The following is an 11,663-nucleotide window of genomic DNA, read 5'->3' as shown; positions in this document are numbered from 1 at the left end:
AAAAAGCTAGGAAAAAAAATTGCCATGTCGTCAATGTACAAGTTTCCTCTCACTTGAATTTTCTTTTTATTATGTTAAATGTAACTGTGATGCTAGTTTATCCTCAGTTACAAACTAATCTGGAGTTGGATATATTTGCAGAGTTCACTGTGGTATACCTTTATTGGCTTTCTCAAGTCCAATATCCTTTTCAGATGTGTTGGTTGGTGAGGCTATTGCAGTTCGGATGGCGATGATCTCAAATAATTACACTAATGTCATGGTTGAGACAAATAATTTGAATATGGTTACATATGTTACAAGTGGTGGTGGAACTTCTCCCTAACACATTCGAGTGATTGTTGAAGATATCATTTTGTATCTTGTAGCTTTACTTGTATTTCAACAGGAGATTAATAGCGTGGCTGACTCCTTGTTTAGGAGGGCATTATCATTAACATGCACGACTGATTGGCCCATTTCCACTCATTGGTTGCATGAGAGGTGTTCATTCTCCCTTTCATGAGTTTGCATGTTTTATCCTAATAAATTCATATTTATTTCCTAAGTTAGGTCAATTTAAGAGAGAGAGAAAAAAGGGCTATAGAGGTGAACTTCCCCTCTCTCTCTCTCTCTCTCTCATACCCTGAGTTCTTGGTTATGTGTGATGAACTTTCTCCGTTCCTGCTTTGCTTCTCTTGCAGTCGATACTAATAAAGTGAACCCACACTTCTGTTTTCATATCAGCAAAACATGGACCAACCAAATGTCAAAATCGAGAAGTCTATTTGCTAAGTCTCACTTCATAAGTGCCCTCGCAGTGTTCGACGATTATTCCCAAAGACACATTCTTATTCGAAATTTAAATTCTGGTTCGTATAACACTATTTCGCATGGAGAATTCACAGAACCTGAGGCTCCATCTGAATCCCATGTTGGGCTTACCCCCAAACATGTTATTTCTTGGACGGCTACTATTTCTAGCTTCGCAAGGAGTAATCGCCCAGAAAATGCTATTGAGATGTTTAAACTAATGCTTGTAAACGATCAGAAGCCGAACTACGTGACGCTCCTGAGCGTAATTCGTGCTGTCGGTTCAATGGGTTGGGAAGAAATGATTCGGGGAATTCACGGCTTCGTGATCAAACATGGGTTTGGCTCTGAAGTTTCTCTTGTGACGGCCCTTGTGGGTCTCTATTCTGTCCATGATATGAAGATCGTGTGGCAACTGTTTGACGGGACACCCACGAAGGATTTGGTTCTCTGGAGTGCAATGATTGCAGCATGCTCGAAGAATGGCCAATCTGTTGAAGCCCTTGAGATTTTCAGACAAATGCAATATGAAGGTGAAGACCCTAATCACATAAGCATTGTCAGTGTTCTACCTGCTTGTGCCGATCTTGGTGCTCTGTCATTGGGTAAACAGATACATGGATACTCCATAAAGAGAGAATTATCGTTGTTCACCAATGTTCAGAACTCACTTGTGGATATGTACGCGAAATGTGGGAAACTAAAGGTTTCAATTTTGCTTTTCAATGGGATTGTGAATAAGGATATAGTATCTTGGAACACCATGATTTGCAGGTGTTTAGGAAACGGTTTTCCTGGGAAAGCATTAGATTTATTTTCAAACATGCGATCTTCTTGCTTGGAACCAGATGAAACCGCCATTAGGAATGCATTAGGAGCTTGCTCACAATTGGGTGAATTTGAGTATGGGCTGGGATTGCATTGTTATGTGATAAAGGATGGGTTTTTGCCTCTTGTTCCTATTGGGACTGCTCTTCTGAGAATGTATGCCAAGTTTGGCGATGTCGACTCAGCAGAGACTCTGTTTGCCAACCTCCATGAAAAAGATCTTATTGCCTGGAGTGCCATGATCTCCGTATATGCTCAAGCTGGGTATCCATATGATGCACTGGACACATTCAAACAGATGCAATTAGTAAATGTGAAGCCTAATGAAGTCACTTTGGTTAGTTTGTTACAAGCGTGCTCTTCAATGGGAGCTCAAGAACATGGGAAGAGTGTACATGCCTGCACTGTTAGGCTTGGGTACTCATCCAATCTATATATAACATCGGCTTTGATTGATTTTTACTGCAAACTTGGGAGGCTAAACCAAGGAAAAGCCTTGTTTGATAAACTTCCAATCAAAGATCTTATATGCTGGAGTTCAATGATAAATGGGTATGGGGTGAATGGGTGTGGTAAAGAGGCCCTTGAGACTTTCTCTGATATGTTGGAGTGTGGGACAAAGCCGAATGACATTGTTTTTGTTTCAGTTTTATCAGCATGTAGTCACTGTGGTTTGGAAGATGAAGCTTGGAATTGGTTTTATAGCATGGAAGAAAAGTATGGTGTTGTTCCTACTGTTGCACACTATGCTTGCATGGTAGATTTGCTTAGTCGTCGAGGACGAATTGAAGAAGCTCTTGGATTTATTAAGGAGATGCCAATGCAACCCAACGCAAGTGTTTGGGGAGCCCTGCTCACTGGTTGCAGATTGTCACAGAGCCCTATTGAGGTTATAGAATTTGCAGCCAAACATCTTCTGAACTTGGATGCACTAAATACAAGCTATCTTGTGATCTTGTCAAACCTGTATGCTGAGCATGGTCGGTGGAGAGATGTGGAGAGGCTTAGGAGGTTGGTGAAGGAGAAGGGATTGAGGAAGACTGGGGGATATAGCCTGGTTGAAGCAAATTAATCAGTAAAGTAGAAAGTGTATTCACTGTAGACTATTTTTTTTTTTCTTTTTCAAGATAACAAATTATTTTTCTGAAAGGCAAAAGGCTTATATATTTTGCTCATCTCGTGTCATGTAAATATGTGTGGAATAAGTTATTGAGACTCCTTACTGTATAGTTAGTGATCATACTCCATTTGACCTTCAAAGATCCTAAATTAGTAAGTTCATCGTGGTATGTTTAATAGCTCGGTGGGCTGTATGTCGAAATTACTGTTCATTAGATCTGTCCATAACGGAGTCTGAGTGTGAAGATTGATTTTTTTTTTTTTTTGGGTAAATGAGTGGGAAGATTGATCACAAGCAGTGACTTGGAGTCACTGACTTTCACTGACTTAAAGGAGCAGATGATTGAACAGAAAGTGGTGACAATTCTGTTCAATTCAAATGTTGCATGGTCTAGCTTTCCTTTAAAGGTCAGAAAACGAAAAATTACAGAAGTAAAGGTCTGGGTTAATAATGTGATGTATGGGTTCTGATCTGTAGTCATGTTGTTACCTTGTGCAATGCATATATCAATGTAGATTAATTCTGCACATTACGCCTTTTTTTTTTTGCTAGAAGTCAGCAAGTATGTATTGAAAAAGAATGGAGTACAGAAAATGAAACAAATTGCTGTTGGGCAAAAGAGCTCAAACAGCCAAAGAAACTCAAAAAACTATAAACAACATCAGACTAGCTGTGAAAAAAGGCTAGCAGAAACAATAATATGGCCTGCCCAAGGCTTCCCAAGTGGTCCAAAAATTTATGAAATTAGTGGCATCATTCCACACCTCAGAATGTTTAGAATTTGCTGCTCTAGTGGCAAGGGCATCAGCTGGCGCATTACCTTCTCTGTAGCAGTGGGTGATGCGCCACTGAATCGTAGTTAGGTAGTTTTGTACAGACCATCATTCTTGGAGGAACTGCCATGGAATATTAGAGGATAGGACGCTCGCGACAACTGCTGCCGAATCGCATTCGACCCACAGCTTTTCCACTTCAAGGGCTTTAGCCTCATGAATACCTTTGAAGAAGGCAGCCAGCTCTGCCTTAAATATCTTCCTACTCCTTGGAAGGTGGAGAAGCATCTCCTAGCAACTCCAATATGGTTCCTGAGAATTCCCCCTGAGCCTATGTAGCCTGGGTTCCCAAGAGAAGACCCATCTGCACAGTACGCCTTTACAACTAACAAATTAAAAACAAGAAAAGTATATTTTTTTCCCTAGATACTAGCATACTTTTGCATAAATCCACCACAAGAGAAAATTTTCTTCCAAGAGATTCATAACATTGTAAGAAACCATACAAATCTTGTAACTGTATCAAAACAAGCAAATACCTGGGCCCCCAAAGTAGAAAAAGTCCCACCACCCCATCACTCATTTTTCACCATTTATTATGTTATAACATTCAGCTTTACCTGAATGAGTATGAAAGCTATAAGCATCCAGATCAATATATCAGCAACTTTGGTCCTATTGAAGTAGAATGACCACTTAGCCTTGATTAGGAAAGAAACCGCTTCCCATTTGAGGACCGCTGTCCTTCTAATTGCCTGAAAACCACCGACGGATAGTATCCAACATGTCCATTTTCTCCAAATGTCAACCACCAATATCCAGTCTCTTGATCCTATCATGGAAAGAGGTGATACAAAACTGTAAAAATAGGTTACTGAAGAGAAAAAATACTAGCATTCTTACTCGTCCAACTCATTTGATTACACCCAAGAAACAGAGATTTGAAAAATAGTATAACATAACATGGAAGTTTTTTCACTTGTTCTCCCGGTAAACTGTCACTGTTTTTAATTAATCTTTTGACATTTTCCCTGCAAAGTAATGAAAAGACAAGTAGAGAAAGAAACTTAAATTCACCTGGTAAAATACTGAGTATCATTTCATATTGGGGCCCTCCAAGAGTAGAAATTGGTTGTAAAATGGTCCCAAGAGGTGCTTCAGTGCTGATTTGTATGAAACCTGGGGCACAACATATTGAAACAACCTATTGACAGAGAAAATACAGGAAGACAAATAATAGTAATCCAGTTGTGAGAAGTAGGCTCATCCACTAATAAGAAGATGAGAAATGTGAATTATGAAACTGCGGTCCATTACATAAATAATTGAGTGAAATTCTGATGTGAATATGGATTTATCTGAGAGACTGGAAGGAAAATAAATAAGAGTTACAATAACCAGTAGAAATGATTGAGGGTGAAGGTAGTGGCAGTGAATAGTAGAACTGCTGCACTCTGGAGTCCATACTTTAATATGTGCTTTTGATCCTTATTTTTACCCTCTTTGCAAGTAGTGCAAAGTACTACAAACTAGATAAGAGACATAATAAGTGGGAATAATTTCAAAGTAGAGATCCTTACACTTTGCTTGTCTTTCCTGAACCATAAGAGAACAGGAAAGGAAGGAAGAAAATTCTTAAAGCAAAATCTTTCTAACCTCTTTAGAACAGGTGAGCATGTTAAGGGCCTAAGACTTAATTCATTAAGGGGTTGTTTAGTTAGATGTAAAGTGAAGTGAAGTGATTTAAAGTTAAAAACAAAAACAAAATAGAAAGTTTGTGATTATTATGTAACTAAACAACATACAAATATGGTAATTAAATTTTACATGTCATTGAAAAAAATTTCAATGATATTATGGATGAGAAGTGAAGTACAATTTAACTATAATATTTAGATGTTACTGAGTTAATTACACCACTATTCCTCGTAATGATTTGCAAAACTTTCCATCATGATTTTGTTCTAATTTTACATCTCATGTAACCAAATGATCCCTAAACCTTTTACTATTAATTAAAAAGATCACTTTTAGCCTTATTCCAGCAACTTTGGTTCAGTTATATGAATTTGAGTATTTAACCTGATTTGTACTACAACAAATACAATCTTACTTATTGAAAAATGACATACATAGTGACCAATTGAGCTGTTTGTTGAGTTAAATGCAGGAATATTTGCAGAATATTTTCTGCCGAAAGATGATAGATTTGGCCATTATCAGATCTTCCTTTTTGAGTCCTCTAGATGGGAACAGTTCCAGGCTAGTTGATGTAGATCAAAGCATAAAGAAAATGGGGAAAATACTGTTCACAAAATTGCTGTTCAAAAGTTACTTGTTCATGTGAACAGTGATATGGGCCCCACCTGGACAGCTGACTTAGAGGAGTTGTTGTTAGGTTTTATTTTATTAAACTTTTATTTAGTTTCCTGTTTGAGTTGGAATCCTTATTGGGAATCCTAGTTGGGAATCCTAGTTAGACCCTAATTTCTATTTTTGTTGGAAATCCTAGTTGGGAATCCTAGTTAGAGTCTAGTTTTTATTTATTGTCTCAGCCATTAGGCTATATAAACATTTTAATCAGCTCTTGACAGTCCATGATTTAATGAACAAAGTTATGTTGCTGTTTGCAATGCGTTGTCCGTTGTCCTGACAGAGGATGAGAAGGGTAAGATGCCCAGGCTGAGATAGCCAAACCAAACCCCTCCTATCCCTATCTCCATTCTTATATGTTCTTCATCAATTTCTGATCCCTACTCTGATTTTATTTCCTGTGCACAACTGAGATCACCTGATCCCCAGAAGTGTTGTTGAGATCTTCTACTGAAGTTTATATTGAAGTCCCCCAAGTGCTGCTATCAAAGTTGCTGATCTGACAGTCAAATCACACCTGCAGTTGGGTTTTGTTTCTATTTTCTTGCTGCAACTTGTTGAAAGGCCTTGGTGATTTGAACCCCACGGAGCGATAATCTGCAAACAGGAAGCCATAATGATTCCAAACTTGAATTCAATAGTCTCGTATCCATGCTGCCCCAACTCCAAACTCAATGTTTGTTAACAAAGCGGGACACTCCCAAACTCTTTCTTATCAAACCTCCACTCAAGCCTCTAGAGCTTGGGATCATACCATTGGTTTCCATGAATATTTGGAGGACGAACTTCTATCAGCATCTTCTCCATTCGACCTCAATTCGAGTAAGATATGTTGGCTGGTTTGATCTATACACACTAAGCTTCTATTTTCATGTCTTAGTTTCTAATTTGGTGACCTATTGATATCTCCATATCCGACCATTAGTTTGGTCTATAATTTTTAGAGATTCATCCTCCCTATTGGACCCCTCTTTGGTGACAAAATTAGCCCATCCACTGGTTACATTCATTAATTCTGATCTGCTTGACTGTAACCTGGTTTTGGTTTCTACTATTGACTCTAAGTCTGAACTTAGAACATGTTGGGTATAATTATTGAGATCCTGCCCTTATTTTTTCTGGACAGAGGGATCTATTCTTTTTCCTTAGATTGGTTGGATTCTCTAGAGGAATATTTTGACTGGTACAACCCGATAGAGGAGTGGAAGCTTAGGTTTGTTTACTCCCAATTGACTGGTCATGCTAGATAATGGTGAAAACTCCATGAAGAGAGATTCATAGTTAGAAGACGTGAACCTAGGATTTGGAAGGAGATGAAGTACGAGTTGGAGAACAAGTACTTGCCGGAACATATGCGAACAAAGTTCTTCTTTCGACAAGATTACCCCCAAAAGGCACTTACACTTGAAGAGAACGTGGAGCAACTAACAGACCAAGTGGCCTCTTTTGAGCAAATGTTTAAAGCCACATTTGGCCTCTACCACCCTCCACCTCCCTCCACCTCCAATAGATGCTACCATGGCAGTCGTTGAAGTTTTGAAAATGAAAGAGCGACAAAAGAAGAAACCTCCAATCAATGAACTAGAACATGAAGTTGAGGTTAAAGTTTAAGACACTCTAGAAATTTCAGTCATCAAGGAAGAGTCAACCTCTAGTCATATGGCAAATTTTAGTCTTAAATTCGTGATGATGAAAACTTGAAGGGAAAGTGTGGTCCGAGAGCATGGCCTACGCTAGTGTTCCCTGTGTCTATCTCTCTCCTATCCCAGTAGAGGGCAAAGATATCATTTCATAGGAAAAAATAAAACTTTGTCCACAAAAAATAAATAAATAAATAAATAAACATGATAAGCTGTTAATCCATGATAAAGAAAAATTCTTTCTGGCTACCCACTTTCCTTCAAATGATGAGTGACATTCACATTCAAATGAATGGTAAGCATGCTAATTTTGATCCATGTCATTGATAACCTCACTTTAATATGAACTAATTAAATTATAAACATGAAAACAATGGAGGGAAGACAAGGGAAATTTCGTGATTTGGTTACTATGATTTTTGAGCAAGGGATGATCAAAACAACATTGTTTGTTGATATCAACACATTCATCAACAAATTGGCTAAAGAATTAGGAATAGCCACATAAGGACTCATGACAACAACAGTTTCAGGAGAAAATATCAAAACTTCTTTCTTGTCTCCCTCTTCCCCTTTACCCTTTTGGATGAAAAAATTACCAAATTATTTTATTTGTTTTTTTTTGAAATATTATATGTTGTATGAATTACTAATAGCAAAATTTCTCTCATATTTTGGTAGTCTGTTATTTATTTTATTATTGATATAAAATAACTGCTCTATGAGTGGATGACACGTGAACACAGATCAGTCAATGAAAGAAGTCAAAGTACGACTGAAATAAATAGTTGGGAACCGAACCCATAGATGTCATGGCCTTGGCAATACTTGGGCTCCACACAACCAACCCCCCTACACTACAAGACACATTCCCCAAGTCAAGGAAAGGCCAATCTCCACTTCGTCATGCTCACAGGGATATCCAATTGACACAAGGACTCCGTAACTACTCCTGCAATTGCCCCTCCTTATATCGTAAAGGAGGGACTCAGGTAAAATGTACAATTCACTTCACTTTTACTCAAACTTACTGCTCTCTCTATACTCCTTCTACAAACTTACTGTTGCGAGAGTCTGACTTAGGCATTGGGGAGTCCTCCTTTGGAGTCCGCTCTGGGTCTCTTCAGTGCTTTTCACTTTTTGCAGGTCATCTACGTCATTAATTCAGATTATGACGACAACAATTATTATTATTTTTTTCTTTTAGAAATTAAAAAAGAGAGTCAAATATTGGAACTGTAAAAGGCATAAAAAAATTAATGCACTCATCATAAAATAAGACTGTTCCTAACCTCTTTATCCTTGTTCTTTTAATGACAAGTTTTATAATTAGGGTTAGACATCGTCACTTCTCACTCTTTAGATAGAATGAATAAAGAAAAACAAACAAAGAAGCTAATGTACAGATGTCCTCTTTCACCTTAGCTGATTTTTCTTCATATTCAATTTGTTGGTTTTTAAAAATTTGAGTAGTGCTCATTACCAAATTACATGAAGGTGTTTATGAATATTTCTATGTAAAAAAAATGGGTTGGAAATCTAATTATTGAAATAGTGAAATACCCTTAGATACTACCTCTCATGAAATCGACTGGGTGGATCACTTGATGGTGAGGCAATCATTTTCTAATGGATTTTAGGATACAAGCTTTGATGTAATGGTTTTGTTGACTTTGGGCCTTAATCTACCCTGTAAATATAGAGAAGAATTTTTATTGACTTGAGGCATGTATTAACTTAAGAGAATGTTCTCTATGCCGCAGCGCAGCCTGCTCTCAGGCACATGAGCAGCTTGTGCAGGGGGAAGGTGGTCATTGCGCCCACCCCCATGTGTCTGGGCTTAGTCTGCACTGCGGCACAGAGAACAACACCCCTTAACTCAATTATGAACTTGAAATTTTAGTGTCTATTGTCCATATCAGCCTCTAATCATATGACAAATTTTAATCTAATGTTTACGATGTTGTAAACTAAAACTTTGGAAGAAGGTTGAAAAAATCAATAATTTTATAATAGTTGAGCCATTTGAAAATACAGAGGAAAAATTTTAATAGATGGTGAACAATATGATTGACTTAGATTACAAATATTCATAAAAATTGATACATCACTGGTCTTGACCATGATCTTTCAAACAAATAAACAAAAAAAAAAAAAAAGAGCAAAAATAGTTGTTAACATGGAAGAAAACCATGGCTTGTCCACAAACAAATTCATGGTCGTGTAAGAAAATTTCCAAATGATTTAGGATCGTTTATGTCATGTTTCCATTTGGCTCTATTTCTTCACCAAATTATGACCCTGAAACATAATCCTAGATTAAGATTGTGTTTGGTATACATTCTAGGTCGATTTCACATTCTCAGATAATAAAAATAGTAACAATGTATATTTTTCCCTGGTTTTGTCATTAATGAGGTGCACATCATGTAATGTTATACCTACCTAGCTAGTCTATATAAAATAAAAAACCTTCTACCAAAAATAAATAAATAAAATAGAAAACTTTTTTCCCTTAATTATGTTTTGTTTTGTTTTTTTTTGGGTCTATCCTACTCAAAGGCCCACAGGCCACAGGCCAACTACAAGCTAAGGGAGAAGGCTAAGACAATGCCACAATCTACACTAAGGGGGGGGGGGGGGGGTGCTTTTTTGGCACAAGATGCAATTCAGGAGAATCGATCGCTTGACCTCCCGGGGGGCATGCACTTAACTTGCAATGCCACCAACTAACCGAGCTAGCGGTTGTTTGGATAGGATTCTTTCTTGATTATTGAAGAGGATTAATTTAGTTAGAAGGCATGGTTTCCAAAAACAAATAAAAACTCTCCTAACCCTGGTTTTCATGCAGCGATAGAGAGAGGTGGATCGGCAAGAGATGGCATCGGAATCGGTCAAATCTGATCGTGATTTTCAAAACTTTGTATAACACCCTCCCTTTTTATTGATCTTGAAAATTTTATGATTAACCTTAATGCTTTTGCGTGGCCAAATGAGGGCAAGGTTTTAGGAATCGGATCGGGCAGAATTGGCCGAGGCTGATCTCTTTTCTTCTCGATTCAGCTCGGGCTGAGATGTCTCGGATATGCCGATCTAGGCTGATTCCGTGTTTTTTTAACATAAAGGGATTGTGTTTGACAAAGACTTAGGTGGGGTGGGAAAGTGCTGATATGACACTCTAAAATCCCACTCCAATCTTGTTTTGTTAACTTGGGATGGTGAACTTACAAACTCGAATTCGGCTCTCCTCCAGTCGTGGCGGGAGCTGGAGGATCTATTACCCAGCCAAAACATGGGTGTTTGGTCATTTTACAGGCGGGCCCCACCTATGAAAGGACCAACTCCCCCTATATTGGCTGGGCTAGATCCTCCAGCTCCTGGCTCCCGCCGCTACTGGAGGAAAACCAAGTCCCAAAAACTCAGGGAACAACATTAAATGTTTTGTTTGATGACGTGACACTTGAAAATCTCACCTTTATTTGTGAGACTTTGGTCACTGTTAAGGGGAAAAGTAAAAATTTACAAAAGCTGATCCAGACCGATCTAGGTTGATTCTGTGTTTTTTTTTTTTTTTTTAACATAAAGGGATTGCGTTTGATAGGGACTTAGATGGGCTAGGGAAGTGCTGACATGGCACTTCAAAATCCCACCCCAACCTTGTTTCGTTAACTTGGGATGGTGAACTTACAAAAAACTCGAATTCGACTCTCCTTCAATCGTGGCGAGAGCTGGAGGATCCAACCCAGCCAAAACAGGGGTGTTTGGGTTATTTCACAGGTGGGCTACCACGACTGGTAGAAATCTAGGTCCCAAAAACTCAGGGAACAACATTAGATGTTTTGTTTTTCTAACGTGACACTTGAAAATCGCACCTCTATTTGTGAGACTTTGCATACTGTTCGTGGGAGAAATAACACTTCCACCCCTCTTCCCCAACCTACTATACTGTGAGACCTAGTCCCACAATATTCTCACCCAATCCTCGCGGTCAAGCAACGGGAAAGCACTTTCTCTCAAGTCAAACTGAAGAACTGGAAAGCACGATTGGTTGATGACCTGTCTGAAAATTTTTATTCTATCTCAGGAAAACACAATTTAATATACATTAATCGCATAATTATATGTTTTGGAAAAGAA

The 11,663-nt window shown here is 38.3% G+C and overlaps 1 protein-coding gene across 1 annotated transcript; it reads left to right on the top strand.

The window, feature by feature from the left end:
- The first annotated feature begins 609 nt into the window (after positions 1 to 609).
- Positions 610 to 2,795, top strand: LOC122657406 (pentatricopeptide repeat-containing protein At1g11290, chloroplastic-like). Its single transcript, XM_043852106.1, has one exon. It carries the CDS (start codon positions 647 to 649, stop codon positions 2,690 to 2,692), a length of 2,046 nt encoding a protein of 681 aa, XP_043708041.1. The 5' UTR covers positions 610 to 646; the 3' UTR covers positions 2,693 to 2,795.
- Positions 2,796 to 11,663: the final 8,868 nt, after the last annotated feature.

This window comes from Telopea speciosissima, chromosome 1 (genome assembly GCF_018873765.1).
Source record: "Telopea speciosissima isolate NSW1024214 ecotype Mountain lineage chromosome 1, Tspe_v1, whole genome shotgun sequence".
Lineage (NCBI taxonomy): Eukaryota > Viridiplantae > Streptophyta > Magnoliopsida > Proteales > Proteaceae > Telopea > Telopea speciosissima.
The sequence above is the reverse complement of the archived record's forward strand: the minus strand, read 5'-3'. Positions and strand labels throughout refer to the sequence as shown.